Consider the following 19,885-nt stretch of genomic DNA (forward strand, 5'->3'; position numbering starts at 1 on the left):
CTGGGTCTAAAACCTCCATCTCTCTTATTTGTCTTTAGGATTGGGGTCTCCACACTCCTCCCTCTTTCCCTCTCCCTGGGCCTGGCCTCTTTATTCCTTTTTAGGCCTGGACTCTCCAGCCCCAGGTCGAAGGGTTTGCATTCTTTTTCCTCTTCTTAAGGCCCCCTCTCCCTCCCCCCACCCTTTTCAGCTTTCCCTCTCCTCCCCCTCCCTCAGCCCCGAGGCATTGTGGGAGGAAACAAGATGTGGGGCGAGAGCGGCGCGGGGAGAAGCCCGCAGTGCGGGGCCTGGCTGGCGCAGCCAATGGCGAGCGCGGGCGGTGGCGCGCGCGGCGGGGGGGCGGGGGCGGGGCTCTATTTCAGGGGGGCCGCGCGCCGGCCGAGCTCAGCAGCAGAGCGGAGCGGAGCTGCGAGGCTCGGTTGCGGAGCAGGCGGGCGGGTCGGCGGGCGCGAAGCGGAGCTCGGGCGGCCGGGGAAGCTCCAAGCGTGGGTGGCGGCAGCACGCGCGGCCCGTGGCTGCGGGAGCCGGAGACCGCGGCGGCGGCGGCTGCTGCAGGAGGAGCACAGGGGACACCGCCCCTGCCCACGCTCTGCCTGAGGCCATCGCATCTCCCCCGGGGCCCCTTGCGGACTCGCCTCCGTGAAGGTGAGCAGTGAGCGGGGGCGTCCTCGGGGCGGCGGTCCCTGCTGTCGCGTGCAGCCCCACGCGCCCAGGGCTTACCCGCAGCGCCCCTGCGGCCTCCCTGCCCCACGCCCGGCCCAGCCGGGGCCCAAGGCCTGGACCACCGCTGGCCCCGTCGCCCTCGGCGTCGACGGCCCCAGCAGCGCAGCGCGGCGCCCTCGGCGCCCCTCCCGCTCGGCGCAGCCCTGGCTGCGCCACCTCTGCTCTCGCGACTCTCGTGGCGCGGCTGGAGGCCCGGGGCTGCGGAGGTGCCGCTCCCCGTCCCCCGGGGAGTCTCCCTGCGCTGTGTGGAGGCCGCTGGTGTTTGGGGCCGAGGAGAGGGGGTGGAGAGGGCTCGGGCGTGACGCGGCTCCTCCTGCCGCCGCCGCCGCCACCCTCTGGGGCGTCCTTCCTGCGGCGAGGACGCCCAGTCACTCCGGCGCTGCTCCAGGCCGGGTGGGGGAGGGCGGCTGGCCGGCCCGAGCTGCGGACCTGGTGGGGCGGCGGGGGTGGAGGTGGGAAGCAGGATGCTCTCATCTTCCAGGTGCTGGTCTTCGGTCTGCTGCACTCGGGGGGACCGGCGTAGGGGAGGGAACTGGCCCCCTTGGAGATCAGAAGGGGTAGACAGAAGCGTTCGTGTGTATGTTGGGGGGGGTTGGGCCGTCCTTATCATTGGAGGCTTAGCTTTTCTTGTCGAAAATTCGGGAGCTGTCCTGGGGTGCCCTTTTTGCTTTTCAAAGGAGCACCTGGCTCGTGACTGAGGTGGCTGGCCTGGGGCACTCTACCATCCTTCTGTCTAGAGGCTCAGATCCTTTTAAGGGAGGGACTAGGCTGGGCACCTCCCTATGCTTTTCTCGCTGGCACCTTGGACAGGGGTGGCCAGCTCTGGGCCTTGCCTCGCTCAGACGCCTCGGGGGGCCAGGGGTGAAGAATTGTGGCATTGTAGTCACAAGACCAATATTATGTAACTGGAGGCTTTCTCCTGGAGAGTAAGGTGGCTTTTAATTACTGTGACAAAGTTGCTCCTTTGGACTTTGGGGATGAGGCAGTGGAGCAGGTGAGCTTACTGGGTAAACCGAGCCAAATTTATGCTTTCACTTCATTGTCTAACCGGGCCCCACCCCCACCCCTGGGTTTGTAAATAGTGCCCCCTTTCGAGTGGTAACCTGCAGTAGGCCACCAGGTGACACTAGCTTTCTTCAGTATCGAGAGTCTTGTGATATCACAACATTGTCCCCGTGCTGCTGTTAGACCTTTGCTCAAACCCGTTGAGGTTGCCACATTGATCTCATTTCAACCATTGGTTTTAAAAATGAAGATGCTGACTTGCCCAAGGTCATTTAGCTAGTCAGGCCTTGAACAGTGTTCTCCTGACCTTTCCTCAGCACCAGGTGGTGCTCACAGCCTCCTCTTGAGGCTCTGACTTTTCCTCTTGGGAGTGTGTCAGAAGGCCCTTCTTCCTAGTGTGATGGTGGGGGGTTCTAGCCCACTAACCCTTCACCTCTGGTGGCCTGTGCTTGAAGTGGACTGGCCCTGCTTAGTCTGACAGTGCCAGCAAAGATCCCATGGATACAGTTAAGGGCTGCCTGACTGGTGGCTGTCATGTGTGTGGTGTTTGCACTTGGTAAAGGCTGAAGAAGTAGCTGTGAGTTCTGCTTTCCTTCCAGCCCATCCAGCACACAGGCTAGTGTGGATTCAGAGATCAAAGTGGCCTGGAACAATACCAGGGACCTTTCTTTGATCAGGCAGGCTCCTTGTCTCAGGGCTAGGATGAGACCATCTTTTGTTCACTGGGCTCGGCCACAGAGTGGCACTTTGAGGGTGAAACTTGGGATTGTTGCTGCTCTGTGTGATGGGGCTGTGGTCAAGGACAGAGGGCAGGATTTTGCAACTCATCCCTTCTGCTCTGCCAGAGCACCTCGCATGCTACAGACTGCCAGGCAGATCCCCGCCAGCCTTCTTGGGATTCCTCTCATCCCAGGAACGGACCATGGAGGGTCTACCTCAGAATTCTGGTTGCCATACCATGAACGTCGTGGTCCGGATAGTAGGGATATGAAACCAACAGTTCTTCACCTTTCTTTACTCTATTTTTTACTTTAACCTCTAATGCCATGTTTTTCCCAATCTTATGTTTTTGCTTAGGGGAAAGAATGCTTCAGCATTTCTGTGAGGAAAATAAGATATTATAATGCCTTTGCCTCTCTTAGTAGGTCGGTAATCTTTGAATGAACAGATAAATTTGACAGGAGGAAAAAAGATCCAAGGAAATGACAAATCAGTGTTGGAGCTGGGTCATCTTTGGGTGAACAGATATATTTGACATGAGTAAACAGATACAGGGAAATGACAAATCAGTGTTGGAGTTGGGTCCAAAATGTAGACCTTTAAAAATTAGACTGAGCTTTAAAGAATAAATGTAGTAAAGAGATGGGGGAGGCAGAGAAAAGGATGGGACAGAGATGTGATGGCAGGTGTGACTGACTGCCCAGATTTGAGGCTGCCGTCTCAGCCTTTCCACTGCTAACGGGCATCTCTGTCCTGGGTACTTAAGAAAACACAAAACCAGACCCACTGCCATGAAGTCAATTGCGACTCATAGCTACCCTATAGGACAGAGTAGAAACACACCGTAGAGTTTCCAAGGAGCTCCTGGCAGATTCGAACTGCCAGCCTCTTGGTTAGCAGCTGTAGCACTTAACCACTACGCCACCAGGGTTTCCGGGTACTTAAGAGAAGGCATAATTACTGTCATTTCTGCCACCACTGGGCATTGGTACCCTGGAATCTACCCTACTTCTTTTTGTTTGTATAGAACAGGGTTTGGCAACCTTTTTCTCTAAAGGTCCAGATAGTAAATATTTTAGTGTTTATAGGCCCTACATACAGCCTCTGTTGCAACTGCTCAGCTCTGCCGTTGTAGAGTGAAAGTAGCCTTAGCCAATATGTAGATGAATGAGCATGGCATGTTCCTTTAAAATTTTATGAAAACAGGTGGTGGGCTGAATCTAGCCCATGGGACGACCCCTGTATTTACAGGTCCTTATTCACAGATGATCTCATGTAACCTTAGTTAATTCTTATAACAACCCCAACAGGGAGCTGTCCTCATTGCTAAAATGGAAATAGTCAAATGCAGAAAGGCTAGTGATTTGTTCAAAACCACAGAGTTCAAAGTCAGAACCAGAACTCAGGCTTACTGATTCCTGTAGGAATCAATCTCCTTTTTCACCTTCTTTCAACCTCCTATAGGAGTTCACCTTTCCACTGTGATACCAATAATGCCTTAATGGCCATTTAATCAAGGGCTTATTATGTTAAGGTGTAATACCACCTGGTTTATCCTCAGGACATCCTGTGATCCCCATTTTACAGATAACATGGAACCACAAAGAAGGCTAAGTAACTTGTCAAGGACACAGCTAGTAGGTGACATATTATTATGTTGGCTATCAGCACTGTTCAGGATATTGGAAATAGATAAACTTAGGGCTGAAAGAACCTTTACCATTTTTTAGATGATGTGCTATTTGCCCTGAGTCTCCCAGGGGTGAGGATGATGTCTCTGGTAAAAGCTCAGGAACTCCCTCTCCTGGTGCTTCATGTCTGTGTTTTCTTTTGCCCTCGCCTCCTGCACTCCCCTCTCCCACTGAGGCCCCACACCTAGGAGATGGCTTTTATTGTCCAGACCATGGGCTATCAGCCTCACCTCTCTGCTCTTTCTGCAGTGTCACGATGTCTGACCGGAAGGCAGTGATCAAGAATGCAGACATGTCTGAGGACATGCAACAGGATGCTGTTGACTGCGCCACGCAGGCCATGGAGAAGTACAACATAGAGAAGGACATTGCTGCGTATATCAAGAAGGTGTTCTGGGAGAGCTTTGGCTGGTGATGGGGGTTGAGGGTGAACAGCTGAGATGTATTCCAGGGAAGGCTGGAGCTGGGGACATAGCAAAGAAGACCTATCCCATGCAGACAAAACCTTAGGAACTTGGAAAGCAGACAAATTAAGGAGTGATAAGGAGTGCCAAAGCATTCACCTTAGGAGTTCTTTGTAGGAGCTCTGCTGGTGTGTGTATATGTGTTCTCAGAATAATCATGGGAGTGTCAAGCATCAGAGAAGGATAAGACTATGCAGGAAAACTTCAGGATAAAATATAAATGACTCAATTCAGAACTATCCAAAATGAAGATCAAGGATATTTGAACAGATAAGATCATATGCAAATGTTAAGGAAATCGTATCATTTAAAGTGAAATATCTCTATAATAACCCTCATCATGTAGGGGATTTTCTTGTCCTTGTCTTAAAAAAGTATTCACAGATAATTGCATCATCCCTTTCTTTCTACATTTTTAAGAAAAAGGTGGGTTTGAATAAACAAGTTTTTTTTTTTAACAGATACTGAGGTGATAGGTTTGGTCCTTGGAAAATTTCTGAGTGGATATGGTTAACACAGCAAGGAAGCAGCTGAGCGTATAAGTGGAAAGTGGGACCTAGGCCTCCTGATTCCAAGCCAGGACCCATGCCCATTGGGGCCATAGTCTTGACATTCTCTGCTTTGGCATCCCAAGAAGGGTGTGTGAGGTGGTAGCACTGTGGTCCATAGAAGTCACAGGGTCTCCTTGGGTTTTATAGAACTCTGCTTTCCTACCCAGACGGATGGAGTGAGAAGAGGAGACTCGAATCCTAGCAGACCTTGTGTGTGCAGCAGGGCCAAGAGAGGCTGCTAGGGATATGGGTTCCCTGCTGAGTGATGGCCTTGCTGTCCTATCCAGGGAGAGAATCCAGAATTGCGGACTCTCAGAACTGAAAGAATCCTTAGATTATTTGGTCCAGCCATCTCCTTTTGTTCATGGGGAAAATGAGACCTAGGGAATTGACTATTGTTCTCCTGTGTTAGGAGCCCTGGTGGTGCAGTGGTTAAGAGCTCAACTGCTAACCAAAAGGTCAGCAGTTCGAATCCACCGGCACGTCTTTGGAAACTTTATGGGGCAGTTCTACTCTGACCAATAGGGTTGCTGAGTTAGAATTGACTTGATGATAATGGGTTTGGTTTGGTTTTGTCTCCTGTGTTAACAGAGTCTTGAGCCAGGACTGAAGCTGGGTTTGAGGGCCCATGCCCTTTCCACTGTCTCCTAGTACTGCTTGGAGTCATAGTATGGGGGCTCTGAGGAGACTGGCAAGTTGTATGTTAAGTACCTGGGGGAGGGAGCCCCAGTGTTGGCAGCTTTGGTGGCCTTTGAGGGTTGGGGTAGGCTGTTGCCCTTGCATGGCTATCACAGGCTACATCTAGAACTGAGCCATCTGTTTTCTGCTGCATCCACAAGTGGCAGAGCACTGCCTATTTGGCTAGGTCTCCAGGATTCCTGGGTGGTTTTTATGCTGAACTTCGGCCCCTGAGAGAAGTGAGGGGATTGTTTTGATCTCATGACTGAGGTCCTTACAACCCACACAGCGCCTGGGACATGGAAGTGCCTTTAACATTGACTCATACAGAACTTTTTCCCAGTACTCTTGACGTTGCTTCCTCATTTCTCTGTAGTATCCTGGTTTTTGGTTTAGTAATGGGGGATGCAGCAGGTGAGGGAGGCTTGCTCCTCGTTTTTACTTGTACTCTGTGATGTTGGGGTGGTCTTTTATTCTACTGGGCTTTCTGATTGTGCTGAGGGGTCACACAGTGGGCTAGCGGGGGGTGGGGGGTAGTGAGAGGAAGGAGAGATGATGGGGTAGGGTATAAAGGGCTAGAGCCTCAGTGGAGAGAAATAATGGAGCCTTTGTGGTGTTACATTATTAATGAGGGAAGGAGTATCCTAGCCAGCCTTAGAACCTGAGCTCCTGAGGCTCGGGGAGCTGAGGCCCGGAGGTGGGGGTAGGGTGGAGTGGGTAGATATTAGTGCTGAACTTGTAGGGAGAGACTCCTGTTCTGATTTCTCATCTTCCAGCTGCCCTAATCACCTTCTTCTCCCCTTCCATTTTTCTTTTAGGAATTTGACAAGAAATACAACCCTACCTGGCATTGTATCGTGGGCCGAAATTTTGGCAGCTACGTCACACACGAGACAAAGCACTTCATCTATTTTTACTTGGGTCAAGTTGCAATCCTCCTCTTCAAGTCAGGCTAGGTGGCCATGGTGAAGGCGTCAGTGGCGGCGGCGGCAGCGATGGCAGGCAGGCGGCGTTGCTGGGACTGTTTAGCACTGGGGGCCAGCACCAGGATGTCCTCTCCAATGGCTGTGCTACTGCATGGACTGTATACTCGATTTCATGTGTATGTCGCAGTAAACAAAACCAAACTTTTTTCTGTTTAGTTGCCTGGGGAAGAAGGCTGCTTTATGTTTAATTTTCAAGACTTTAATTTTTTTTTTTTCGTTGTATTGCCCTAGGAAATCTCTCCCTATTCCTACCTTTTCTCTTTCTCTCCTTATACAAAATGAAAATCTCTCAACAAAGCCCCTAAGACTAGGAGGGCTAAGGAAAAGAAATAGGTCTATGGAGGTGGAACTAAAACCGTGCAGCTGCCTCTTCCTGGCGGTGGATGCTGCTTTGGGAGGCCAGGGAGGCTGCGGGGAGACGGCATTAGGGTTGGCAAGGAGAGAGGGATAGGAAGGAGGGCGGGGGGATTACTCTAGTACCAGGGAGACTATTCCACTGAACTGTGATTCTACGACTTGGGGCAGGGGGTGGGGTGGGGGGTGGATTCTTCAGGGGGCCCTGAGACGTGTTTGTCTGTGGTGTGTGGGAGTGGGGAGCAGACTCGTCTTGCTGTCTTTTGTCAGAAGAGGTTCTAAGTAAGGCTATGTCTCTGTGGGTTACCTTTTATTCTTCCTGCCAGTGCTCATGCTAGGAGGATGTTGGGGGTAGGATTAGCTTGATTTTTTTTTCTTTTCATTTTCTCTTCTCCCCTCCTGTCTGCTCCCTGCTTAGCCCTCGGTTTTCTCATTCCTCTGGAGTTCTCTTAGAGCAGCCCCTGCTGGCTGGCAAGGGAATTTGTGGTGACTGTAGTTCCTTTTGTAGTTCCTTAGTTAGCTCTTAGCAGTCAAACCAAATCAGTGTCTCCCTTGATTGTCCTCTGTGTGTGTGTGTGTATGTGTGTGTCTTGGATGAGGGTAGAGGGGAGGGAGGGACAGGACAGTGTGGAATCCCTAGGGTATTATGGGTAGGTAGGGGGAACAGTTCTAAGTGGGCCTTTGTTAAAAACCTCTGGAGATGTTTGTTCTGGGGGGAAGACAGGTGTCAACCCCTCAGCATCTAGCCCAGATCCTCTGTTTGCCCTGCGGCCGTCTGCTCCCTCTGAAGGCTTTAGGAGCACAACCTGGGAAGAGATGGCAGTGCTGCCGTCTATGCTGGAGCGGGTCTTGGTGGAGAGGGAAAGTGACACTGGGTGGTTGCAGCCTCTGGTGGGAGGTAGGCATAGAAGTGATAAAGGGCCTAAGAGGGGTTTTGGGGGAACTTTGGAGGAGGTCGGTCTTGCAGTGATGAAGCCAGGTATCTCGAGGTGGAGCAGGGCCATGAGTGGGAGGAGATTCCAAGGAGAATTCTGGAGAAATCTCATCTGTTGATAGAACAGGGCTGGGGTAGGGGGGTCAGCTGCTGATTCTCATGGATCACGTTAAAAACTCTCATGTGTAGGTTTGACACTGAGGGGGATGGGGGGTCCAGCTCATTTTTTTTTTTAAGTCCATCTTTGGGGCTGGTGGAGAATAGGAGAATGCCCCTTCCCCCAAGCCCTTAGTGTGTGCTGAGCTTTCTTTTCCACGCTGGCAGAGGAGGGTGGGGATTGAGGCGGCGACTGAGTTCCCTGTATCAGACCCCTTGGTGGGCACTGTCTGTGGCAGATTGAGTGCTTGGTTTTAGATTTTGTTTTTGTTTTATTTTTTTTATGAATGTCCAAATCTGTGTTTCCCCCTTCCCTCCCAGACTTGTGTGGCCAGTCAGAAGTGTCTGGTTTGTGTCCATCTCTCCCTCATTTCTGGAGCAGGGGCTGAGACCCCGCCACATCTCCTATGCTCTGCATCCACGCCTCTTTTGGACATTAAAGGTCGATTGATGCACTTGTGAGCTGTTTGAGTTTCTTTGGGGATAAAGGGATTGGCCTGGTGGCAGTGCTCCCACACAGTGGGTGGGGGAGGGTACCTGGGGGGGAGTAGAATGGGAGTTGAAGAGATAAGACAAAGCAGAGAGATACTGATTGGCCTGAATTGGGACTTAGTTTTAAGGTCGAGGTTTGAGCCCCTTAAGTTGGGGAGAACTTCTAACCAGCAGCACTTGCATGCAAGGAGTGCTCAGTCCTCGCTCCCTTGGTGAGGATGGCCAGACGAGCCACATTTTGGGTCTTTGGTATATTAGATGTGGTCTTCCCATCTGGGTTTGTAGCCCCAATCTTTGTTGAAGTATTAGGGAGTGGAGGTGCTTCGTCTTCATTTCTGTTACCATTTGTTCACTGAAAAGCATTTATTGAGTTTGTGTTGTGTGTTCGGGCCTAGGGTGCTGGTCACACAGTAGAACAGACAGGCAAATTTTCTCATTCCACGGCATGCACGTTCTAGCACATTGATAAGCCTTATCCCAGTAGTGATATGTGCTGCCAAGGAAATGAATCAGGCAATGAGCTATTGAGTGTTGGAGGTAGGTAGGCAGGGTTCACTCAGATATAAAGCTGGAGGGCTGGATTTGGGGGGAAAGACTAACGTCTGAGGTAGCGAGTTTTGAGGGAATAAGATGAAGCACTTTAGAAACCCAACTTCTGTTCCTGCCTCTACTGTTGTGAGTATTTTGAAAGAGCTGGAGCCTTGGGATAGGAGAGTGAGGCCACAGTCCACATTTCATCTGTAAGGGTGTCTCTAGGGCCAAAACTTAACCTCTTTTTGCCCTGTTGAGAGAGACAGCTCAAGCAGCATCTATGGACAGCACACTCCTGCACAGGTAGGTGCACAGTGTTTGTCTGGGAGACTAATCCTGCAAGGCTTCCTGAGGGAGAGGCTTTTATTCTGAGAGGAAAGGGGATGGGTTACGGAAAAATCAAGACCATTCCCTGGCCACCGAGCCCCACCTGCTTGCCTGGCCTCTGTCCTGGAGTTGTGCAGTGCTTGGGTGATGCAGGTCTGAGGAGGAGCTTGGAGATTGAAGATAGATGGATACATGAGATGAGGAATGGGCTATGGAAGATAGGTGAGGCACGGAGGAACGCAGCCACTGCCAAAACCATGGCCAGGCTGAGAGTGAGTGGGCAGCATCAATATCCTCGCCTCTCGCCCTCTTCTCCCATCTTCAGGGGCTTTCCTTTGGCTGAACCCAACCAAAAGGCAGATGTCATGGCTGACCTGAGGAGGTAGTCTGTAGAAGAAGGGTGGAGAATTAATCTAAGGGGGGCAAGCAAGGATAACCAGCATGGAGGGAATTGCCTCTGTTGCTGTGTCTCCTGAACTCTAGTGTTCCTCTAGCTTGGACCTAAGGTGCGGCTGTCTCCTAAACGTCCCCTCACTTCGTTCAGGTCTTTGCGCAAACATCCTGCTATTTAGAGGGGTCTTCTGACATACTGTATGAAATAATACCTTTTCCCCATCACTTACCCAGTGTAATTCTGCGTGGTACTTGTCAACACTTGACATATTTTGTTTTATTGTTGGTTTCCAACAACTAGAATATAAGTTCCATAAGAGCAGGGGCCTTTTCTGTTTTGTTCACTGCTTCCAAGCACGCGAAACACCTGCCCTGCAGGAAATGCTATGTGTCGATTGGCTGGATGAAAAGAGAGGAAGCAACCGCGGGCAGCCTCTGCCCAGGACAGCCTGGCCTTTCCTGAAGAGGCTTCTGCTTTTGGTTTGACTCCCGCTTGCTGCCTCAGTCCTAGGCATTCCCTGCTGCCTGGAAAGGAGTGAGAGTGGAGAACTCCCCAAGTGTGTTCAAGCCTTACCCCCCCACCTTGCTTGCTAGCTATGGAAGAATGACATAGTGTTTTCATAAAGTGCATTTTATTTGTAAAGCATTTTCAGTTTGTTTATGCCATGGAAACCTCAAAACACCCCTCTGAGCTAGACCCAGCAGTCATTAGCCACATTTTTGGATAAGCAAACTGAATCAGGGTGGGTGACTTGCCAAAGCCCATGTAGCATCACAAGAGCCCGGGCACTGTGACTCACGGGCTTAGCTGGGTTTGTCAGTCTCACTGACACTCCTTGACCCCAATTCTGAGTTCAGGAGCACATTTCTGGTTCCGCCAGTGTTCACCCTTCTGGGGCTCCTGTTCAGCAAGGACGGGGGGTAGAGAATTACCTGTCCCTTCTCACTGCTCCTCCCCTCTGCCAAGGATTAAGGAGTTTCCCCTTCTCCTTGGGGCCTCATGGGAGGGGTCATAATGAATCTCCTAGACTTAGAAGAGCGAGCAGACTTCCAGAGTTCTCAGGCCTCCCCTAAATTAAAGGCATGGTTTCCTCACCACCCTGCTAATAAGGAGTGATCTACTACCTGTCAAAGAGGTCAGGTGTACCTGTGGTGTACATGGGCCTAGTGTCCACATCAATGTACATGCATACTCCTACCCACAAACTGCTGCTATGCCAGTATAGAGAGGTTCATAAGATTGAAGAGAACCAGCAGAACCCCAGGTCCCTGGTGCCAAGCTTCACCCTTGTCCAAACAAAGGTGTGTGGTGTTTCAGGTGAGCCTTCTGGACATGTCTAAAGAGAGGCTGGACATGGAAAGACAGTGTGGCGGTGTGAGCAGAACACAGAATCTAGAATCAGAAGACTCCGGGTTGAGTCCCAGCCCTACCATTTGCCCACTGTATGAACCTGGACAAGTTGCTTGACTTCTGTGAGCCTCAAATTCATCATTGGTAAAATGAGGATAATACCTGACTTCCCTAAAGAAGGGATGAGGATCAAGTGACATCATGAATGTGAAAGTGCTTCCTTTGAAACTGGAATGGTATGATGATGAAGGAGGAGAAGGAAAGGAAGAAAAAGAAAAGGAAGAAGAGGAAGAAAATTACTAGAGTCAATGATGATAAAGTTTGGGTAAAAAATAGGATTCCAGAAAGTCAGGCCCCCAAAATACCCCTTCACACCCTCTTCTCTGCCCAGCTGTACCCATATTATAGAGGAGAAGGTTAAGGACCAGACGGGGAAAGAGGCTTAACCAAGGTCACATGTATGGTTTGGAACAACTGGGATCTAGGAACCTGGTCTCCTGACTCCCAGGCCAGGACTGATCCTGGTTTGATGTGGTGGAGGGGACTGGTTCACTAGGTGCTGAATCCCCCACTGTGCTCTGGGTGCCCTGTACCTGTTTGCAGTTAATTCCCATTTTTTCTTTCCCCGCCCCTGACGACTACTAATCTATGTTCTGTCTCTGAATGTGCCTATTCCAGGCATTGCATATAAATAGAATCATAAAATACACAGTCTTTTGTGTCTAGTTTCTTTCACTTAGAACAGTGTTTTCAAGTGTTGTAGCATTTATCAGTACTTCATTTCTTTTTCTGGCCAAATAGTATTCCGTAGTGTGAATATACCACATTTTGTTTATTCATCAGTTGAACATTTGGATTGTTTCTGCTTTTTGGCTATTACGAATAATGCTTCTATGAACATCTGTATCCAGTTTTCATGTGGATATATGTTTTCAATTCCCCTGGGACATCTTTATTTTTTAATGTTATCTTACTTTTCTATTTTTTTAATCTAGATTGAGGTTGGCAAATTTCTTCTGTAAAGGGCCAGATAGTAAATATTTTAGGCTTCATGGGCCATATGGTCTCTGTTGCAGCTACTCAACACTGCCATTGTAGTGTGAAAGACACAAATGAACACGGCTGTGTATCAACAGAATTTAGACCATAGGCCAGACATGGCCTATGGATCATAGTTTGCTAACCCCTAATCTAGATGATATATTCACATGATTCAATGTTCCAAAAGCACAAAAAGTGAAAATTCTCCCACCGTTCTTCCCCAGCTGCCAGATTTCCCTCCCTGGAAACAATGTTAGTAGATTTTGTGTCTTCTTTCAGAGACAATTGACAGAAGTATGTTTTTAAGAGGTTGTATAATATTCCAGTGTGTTGCAAATAGTTTAATAAACATGAAGGACAACGTTATTCTAATAGTGCTGCACTACCTGCCTGCTTGGTTCTTACATCAGGATGATCTTTTGAACTCTTGAGATTCGCCCAGAGGTTTTGGGGCCATGCCTGGTGAATATAATGGGTAATCCCCTTTCGTAAATTAATTATACATGTATGTATATATATATACATGGAGCCCTGGTGGCACAGTGGTTAAGAGCTCAGCTGCTAACCAAAATGTTAACAGTTCAAATCCACCAGCTGCTTCTTGGAAACCCTATGAGACAGCTCTACTCTGTCCTATAGGGTTGCTATGAGTTGGAATTGACTTGACGGCAATAGGTTTGGTTTTGGTTTATACATATGTATATCAGTACTCATTCCTTTTTTATATAAAACAAAATATTTGCCATTGCAACCATTTTTATGTGTACAATTCAGTGACATTAATTATGTTCCCTACGTGCAATCATCATCACTCTGTTTCGAAATTTTTTCATCAGATGAGTGACTCCTCTTTTGTCAAAAATAAGCTCCGACTTTCAAGATATGCAAGATTTTCTCAGGTGGTGTATCAGTGTGTCTGTCGTTCAGGGTTCCACCAGAGAAACAGAACCAGTGGGACGGATGGATGGACAGATACATAAATAACATAGATATTGCATATAGATATTGTATAGATTTCTTGCAAGGGTTTGGCTTATGCTATTGTGGGGAGCTGGACTGGCAAATGCACAATCTATAGGGCAGGCTGTCAGGAAGGCTGACGGGACACTCTGCGACAGGAGTTGACAACACTGCCTTCCACAGGTGGGATTTCTTCCTCTTCAGGGAAATCTCAGTTCTGTTGTGTTAAAGCCTTTCAACTGATTGGGCCAGGCCTCCTCCCCCTACACATACTATTCAGGATAATCTCCTTTACATAGAGTCCACAGACAGTAAATGTTAATCACGTCTATAAAATACCTTCACAGAAACACCTAGATTAGAGTTTGAATAACTGGGTACTATAGCCTTTTTTTTAAAAAGCCTAGCCAAGTTGACACGTAAAACTGACCATTATAGTGCACCTCTTATCAACTTGGCAGCTGTGCACATCTCCTTAAACCATACTTAATCTCCAAATAAAGACAGCAACAAAGTCTTACTTCTGCCTAACATGATACAATTACTTGTGTACAACTGAAAACATGCCAAACTTTCCCTAGAATAGTAAGTGAAGTTCTAGGGTGATGTACACCCTTATTTTTGAGGTTCCCCATCTTTTTGCCTCCCTGAGTAAACCAGGTAAGAGTTGCCCATCTTCCCCAGGAAATCCCCTCTTAGCCTGGAAGCAAACAGTCCCTCTCCACCCCCGCCTGCAGGGAAGGTCTGGGTATGAGAGAAGGGATTGCCTTTCTCCTGCCCTGCATGTCGCCTGGGAATGACCCCTTCTCTGTTCTCTGGAGAGAGGGCTCCTTCTCATTCAAAGAAAAATACATCTATGGCTACTGCCCCTTCCTGGAGGGAAGTATGGTCAGTATTTCTCAAACCTGATTCTGTGCAATCCTTTTGGGGTGGGGGGGGAATCCTAGGGACACCCACTGTTGACAATTGTTTTTTTATAATATAATTTAGGAGCCTTGGTGGCGCAGCAGTGGTTAAGAGCTACGGCTGTTAACCAAAAGGTTGGCAGTTCAAATCTGCCAGCCTCTCCTTGGAAGCCCTGTGGGGCAGTTCTACTCTATCCTATAGGGTGGCTATGAGTCGGAATGTATAAGCATAAAACTAGGTATACGTGTGTGCTTGTAGCTCTTACATGAGTATGAAACCAAAAGCAAATTTACAAATAAATACAAACAAAGTTACAACACCTATAAAATTCAAATGAACAATACTGACATAGTACCCCCACCCCAGCCTTTCTGTTTCTAAGTCACACCTCCTACCAGGAACAAGTGCCCATCGGCCACAGCATGGCTTTTCTGCCTGGACATTCTGTACTGGAGCAAGCTTGGTGGATCATTCATTTCTCCCCTCACTTTCCTTGGTTTGAACCCCTACAAATCTTCCCTTCAAACAATGCATCTTGGTGTCATTTGGCCTGCACGTGGTGTGAGCTCATCATTTAGGTATCAGGTCTGTCTCTGCAGGTTTTTTCCCTTGTTAAAAAAATTTTTTTCTTTTTTTTTTTTAGCTCTGAATAATTAAAGCAGCCAAAGCCACAGGTAAACATTAACAGGGACACTAAAATTGGGAGGCAGTTCTTAGTTCTAAGGTGGCCATTCAGAATCCATTAAGAAAAGTTATCAAGTGAAAACACAAAATGAAAACTTAATTTAGTGAATTCTTGTACCCCCAAGAACACCCCAGTTAAAAATAAACTGGAAAGGGGAAGGGCTGCAGTCAAATGCTCTGGACATCCCTTTCTGATCTGACCCTTAGCAGTTGGCAGTCAATCTTGCTAAGCCCCAATTTACTCTTCTGTAAAGTAGGGGTAATAACGCCACTCGGAGTTCCTCTAAGGATTAACATAAATGAAAAAGTGCTTGACAAACTCTCAAGAACAAGAGAAATGTAAACTATTATCCTTAGGGGCAGGTCACAATGTACTTCTAAGTCATACTGTGGGTTGGTCAGGTCCCTTCTGGCAGCCTCAGTTTTATCATCTGTAAAGTGGGGATAAAGACTCCCACCTTGTGGATTAAGTGATGATGTAGGCAAGAGCACTTTATTTACTCAATAGATGTTTAGTGAGCACCTGCTTTGTGCCAGGCACATAGTTTTTCTTCCTGTCTCTCTGGGCCTCATTTTTCATCTAGGACTTGTAACGGTTGGCGCTGAATGCTGTCTTGGGTCCTGCCACTCTGGCTTAGCTTTTCAGTCTCTATCTCTAGTCACAATTCAATCAGTCAACCAATCAATCAACACAAACTTATTGATCATAGATCAAGTGCCCAGTGCTGTGAAGGCTATAGAGAAGTGGAAATCAAATCAATATTTGCTGAGCACCTAATTTGTACTTTTATCATCACTGAGCATTACAGCCTTCAGTTTTTAAAACAAGCAAGGGTGGCTGGCAAGAAAGGAAGTGATTTGTGTAAAGCATCTAACACAGTGCATGACAATTTATGATAAAAGTTAGTTTCTTCCTTCAGCAAAGCCCCAAATCCATTCTAATATCATATTATCGTTGGTCATTAGTGACAAGGATGGAAGGTTCTGGAAAGGAAGATTCAAACTACAGCCGCCTTTGTATATGCTTTCTGCTCAGCACAACGTCACAGTAGGTGCTCAACCTTTAAGGATTGAATGAACATATGATAGTTGAATCCTTTCAGGGAGGCAGCGCCATCTCCTGGCGTAAATGCGTAATGCTGAACTGGAACAGGAGAAGAGAGAATTAGGTTAGAAACCCCTCCTTAAGTGTGTGTGTGCGCATGTGTGTGTGTAGGGGGGCGTGTGTGCGTGCGTGTGTGTGTGTGTGTAGATGCTACTCTGCCACCGTCCACCATCAGAGTTTAGCCTGAGGGTAATTGAGGCTTCTTGGCTTCTAGAATGGGAAGATTTTGAGGAGATCCGATCTGTCTTCCCTCACATTGCAGAGGCCTGAATCAGGATCTGAGAGGTGAAGACTGGCTCCAGGTCACAAGGCTAGTTAGGGGCAGAGCTGGGACTGGAACCAGCATTCCTGACCCTCCGTTCAGTACTCTTTCCAGGACCTCACAGACCACTTACCTCCTGAAGGCTGAAGGTTTTGGCTTTTTGAGCCACAATCTCTTTGGATGTGCAACTTGGGAAAAATCATTTGGTTGTTGGTGGTTGCAGGGAAGTTGAGGGAAACAACATGCTATGTGCTGTGCACTCTGTATATATTATCTAACTTTTATCTTCTGTCCAATGGGGACAATAATAGAGCCTCTTTGAAAGTGTTATTGCAAATAAAGTAATACATATAAAATCATTAGGTATATGTAAAGTTAGCTCTGGTGGCGCAGTGGTTGAGAGCTCATCTGCTAGCCAAAATGTTGGCAGTTCAAATTCACCAGCTGCTCCTTGGAAACCCTATGGGACAGTTGTACTCTGTCCTATAGGGTAACTATGAGTCGGAATTACTCAGAGGCAGTGGGTTTGGTTTGATTTGGGTATATGTAAAGTTGCTAGGATATAGTAAGCACTCCATAGGTTTTAGTTATCATATCAGTTAGATTTTCTGGGATGCAGTTATTTGAATACAGCCTGATCCTTTCAGGTCTTGATTTATAAGGCAGGTTTGGAACAGTGCCCTGTCTAGGACTAGTTATTCCCCACCAATGAGCCATGACTTTCCTGAGTATTCTACTCAATGCCTGTGAATTATGAGTTTTTACAGTCTGGCTGGTGGCAACAGGCACTATTCCTGGCTTTGTGTGAGTGCTGTACATTGTTATCTAATTCTTCTAGATGGTTCTTTCCCTGCCATGGATAGTTTCCTCATACTCATGCGCTGATAAGGACTCTGCTGAATGCTCAAGGGGACCCTCTATAGACCTCTGGGGTTCTCTTTCTGTGGAGATCCGTTCTCTCAGTCCTCTGTCCTGAGAACTCTGGCCTCCTGGACTCCCAACTCTGTCTTCCCAACTCAGCGGTCCCCTGGGTTCCATCTGAGGTTCCTCTACCTGCACTGTTGCCTGGAGACTGTTTAGACCGTAAGCTAAGGTGATCATAGAGTCCAAATTATTATTTTTTCATCTCTCACTGGTTGTCAGCCTTCATTACTCACCTAATGTCCAGAGTCTTGCCTGATTATTTTGGTTGTTTTAGGCTGGAAGATAAATCTGCTCCCTCTTACTTTTTCTTGGGCAGAAGCATAAATCTATCTACTAGATTTTGCTGTGTAACAAAACACTCAAAGTATAGTGGCTTAAAACAACAACCATTTATTTGTTCATGAGTTTCTCAGGTTGGCGTTTGGGCCTGAGCAGGCCTGCTGCTAATCTCAGCTGGGCTAACTCATGGGTCTGCAGTCACCTGCTGGTCAGCTAGGTGGCGCTGACTGCTTCCTGGGAATTTGATGGCTGTTGACTGGGGAAATGGGGGCAACTGGGCACATGTCTCTTATTATCCAGCAGGCTTGCTTGGGCTTGTTCACATGGTGGCTGGGTTCCAAGAGAGTGAGAGGGTAAGGCCCTGTGCATGAACACATTTCAAGTTTATTTTTGCATCTTGTTTGCTATTGTCTCATTGGCCAAAGCAAGTCACCAACCCAGATTCAAGAAGTGGAGAAGTGGACTCCACCCCTTGATGAGAAGGGCTACAAAGTTACATTACAAGGGCACAGATCCAGGAAGGCAAGAATGTATAGCCATTTATACAATTAACGTATCATGGCTATTATTATTCCACTTTAATCCTCACCATAAGCCTGAAGGTAGGTATTTTACACATGAGAAAACTGAGGCTCAGAGAGGTTAAGGAACCCCAGGCCCTGCTTTGATGTCCCCTGGAACTGTGCATGCACTGGCTCCTTCCTGACACCTTCCCCCCAACCTTCCACAAACAGAAGGGTCTCTCCTTCGATACTCTGAAGGAGGCATCTGTGTGTCCGTGTCTGTGTATAGGGGAGTTAGCAGGTGCTGATGACCCTTACTCCCACCCAGCTTGCTCATTGGTTGGGCAGTCCCCTCCTGTCTGTGCTGCTCCCTCACTCCTTCCTGGCCTATCTGAAAGCCTCCTCACCTCCATGATCTCCCTATCCCATCCCTCCCTCAGGTTAAAGCCAGATGGGCCCTTGAGAGGCCCACATTTGACCACATCCTTTTCCCTCAGTCCTTCAGTGTTGTCTTAGTTATCCAGTGCTGCTATAAAAGAAATACCACAAGTGGATGGCTTCAACAAACAGTCTAGTAGGCTAAAAGTCCAAATTCAGGGCATCAGCTCCAGGGGAAGGCTCTCTCTCTGTCAGCTCTGGCGGAAGGTCCTTGTTATCAATCTTCCCCTGTTCGAGGAGCTTCTCAGCACAGGAATCTTAGGTTAAAAGGATGCACTATCCTCCCGGCTCTCGTTTCTTGGTGGTATGAGGTCCCCTTGTCCCTCTGCTGGCTTCTCTCTTTTATATCTCAAAAGAGATTGGCTTAAAACACAATCTAATCTTGTAGATTGAGTCCTGCCTCATTAACATAACTGCTGCAAATCCCACTTCATTAACATTATAAAAATTTACAACAGATAGGAAATTCACATCAGATGACAAAATGGTGAACAATCACACAATACTGGGAATCATGGCCTAGCCAAATTGATAGATATTTTGGGGGCCACGATTCAATCCATGACAAGTGGCTTCTGATTCTTTTGCTCAATAAAAGCTAAACTTATTTTTCATGAATGCTTCAAAGGTCAGTGGAGCAAGGGCGGGGGTTTGGGAACCATGCTCTAAGGGGACTTCTAAGTCAATTGGCAAAATAATTCTGTTATGAAAACAATCTACACCCCACTTTGAAATGTGGCGTCTGGGGTCTTAAATGCTAACAAGCAGCCATCTAAGATGCATCAATTGGTCTCAATCCACCTGGAGCAAAGGAGAATGAAGAACACCAAGGTCACACGACAACTAAGAGCCCAAGAGACAGAAAGGGCCACATGAACCAGAGACCTACATCATCCTGAGACCAGAAGAACTAGTTGGTGCCCGGCCACAATCGATGACTGCCCTGACAGGGAGCACAACAGAGAACCCCTGAGGAAGCAGGAGATCAGTGGGATGCAGACCCCAAATTCTCATAAAAATACCATACTTAATGGTCTGACTGCGACTAGAGGAATCCCGACGGGCATGGTCCCCAAACCTTCTGTTGGCACAGGACAGGAACCATTCCTGAAGACAACTCATCAGACATGAAAGGGACTGGACAGTGGGTAGGAGAGAGATGCTGAAGAAGAGTGAGCTAATTATATCAGGTGGACACTTGAGACTGTGTTGGCATCTCCTGTCTGGAGAGGGGATGGGAGGATAGAGAGAGTTGGAAGCTGGCAAAATTGTCACAAAAGGAGAGACTGGAAGGGCTGATTAGGGGGAGAGCAAGTGGGAGTAAGGAGTAAGATGTATATAAACTTATATGTGACAGACTGACTTGATTTGTAAACATTCACTTGAAGCTCAATAAAAGTTAATAAAAAAAAAAAAAAAGCTAAACT

General features: G+C 47.9%; 1 protein-coding gene across 1 annotated transcript; it reads left to right on the forward strand.

Moving 5' to 3' along the window:
* Positions 1 to 462: 462 nt before the first annotated feature.
* Positions 463 to 6,963, forward strand: DYNLL2 (dynein light chain LC8-type 2). The gene is made up of 3 exons (XM_064271291.1): positions 463 to 645; positions 4,389 to 4,527; positions 6,651 to 6,963. Exons 2-3 carry the CDS (start codon positions 4,396 to 4,398, stop codon positions 6,786 to 6,788), a joined length of 270 nt encoding a protein of 89 aa, XP_064127361.1. The 5' UTR covers positions 463 to 645; positions 4,389 to 4,395; the 3' UTR covers positions 6,789 to 6,963.
* The last annotated feature ends 12,922 nt before the right edge of the window (positions 6,964 to 19,885 follow it).

The sequence above is a fragment of the Loxodonta africana genome, chromosome 18 (assembly GCF_030014295.1).
Source record: "Loxodonta africana isolate mLoxAfr1 chromosome 18, mLoxAfr1.hap2, whole genome shotgun sequence".
Lineage (NCBI taxonomy): Eukaryota > Metazoa > Chordata > Mammalia > Proboscidea > Elephantidae > Loxodonta > Loxodonta africana.

Coding starts and splice junctions, on each gene's coding strand:
- DYNLL2 (XM_064271291.1), top strand. CDS start 4,396: ATGTCTGACCGGAAGGCAGTGATCAAGAATGCAGACATGTCTGAGGAC. Junction 4,528..6,650: donor TTGCTGCGTATATCAAGAAG/GTGTTCTGGGAG, acceptor TTTTTCTTTTAG/GAATTTGACAAGAAATACAA.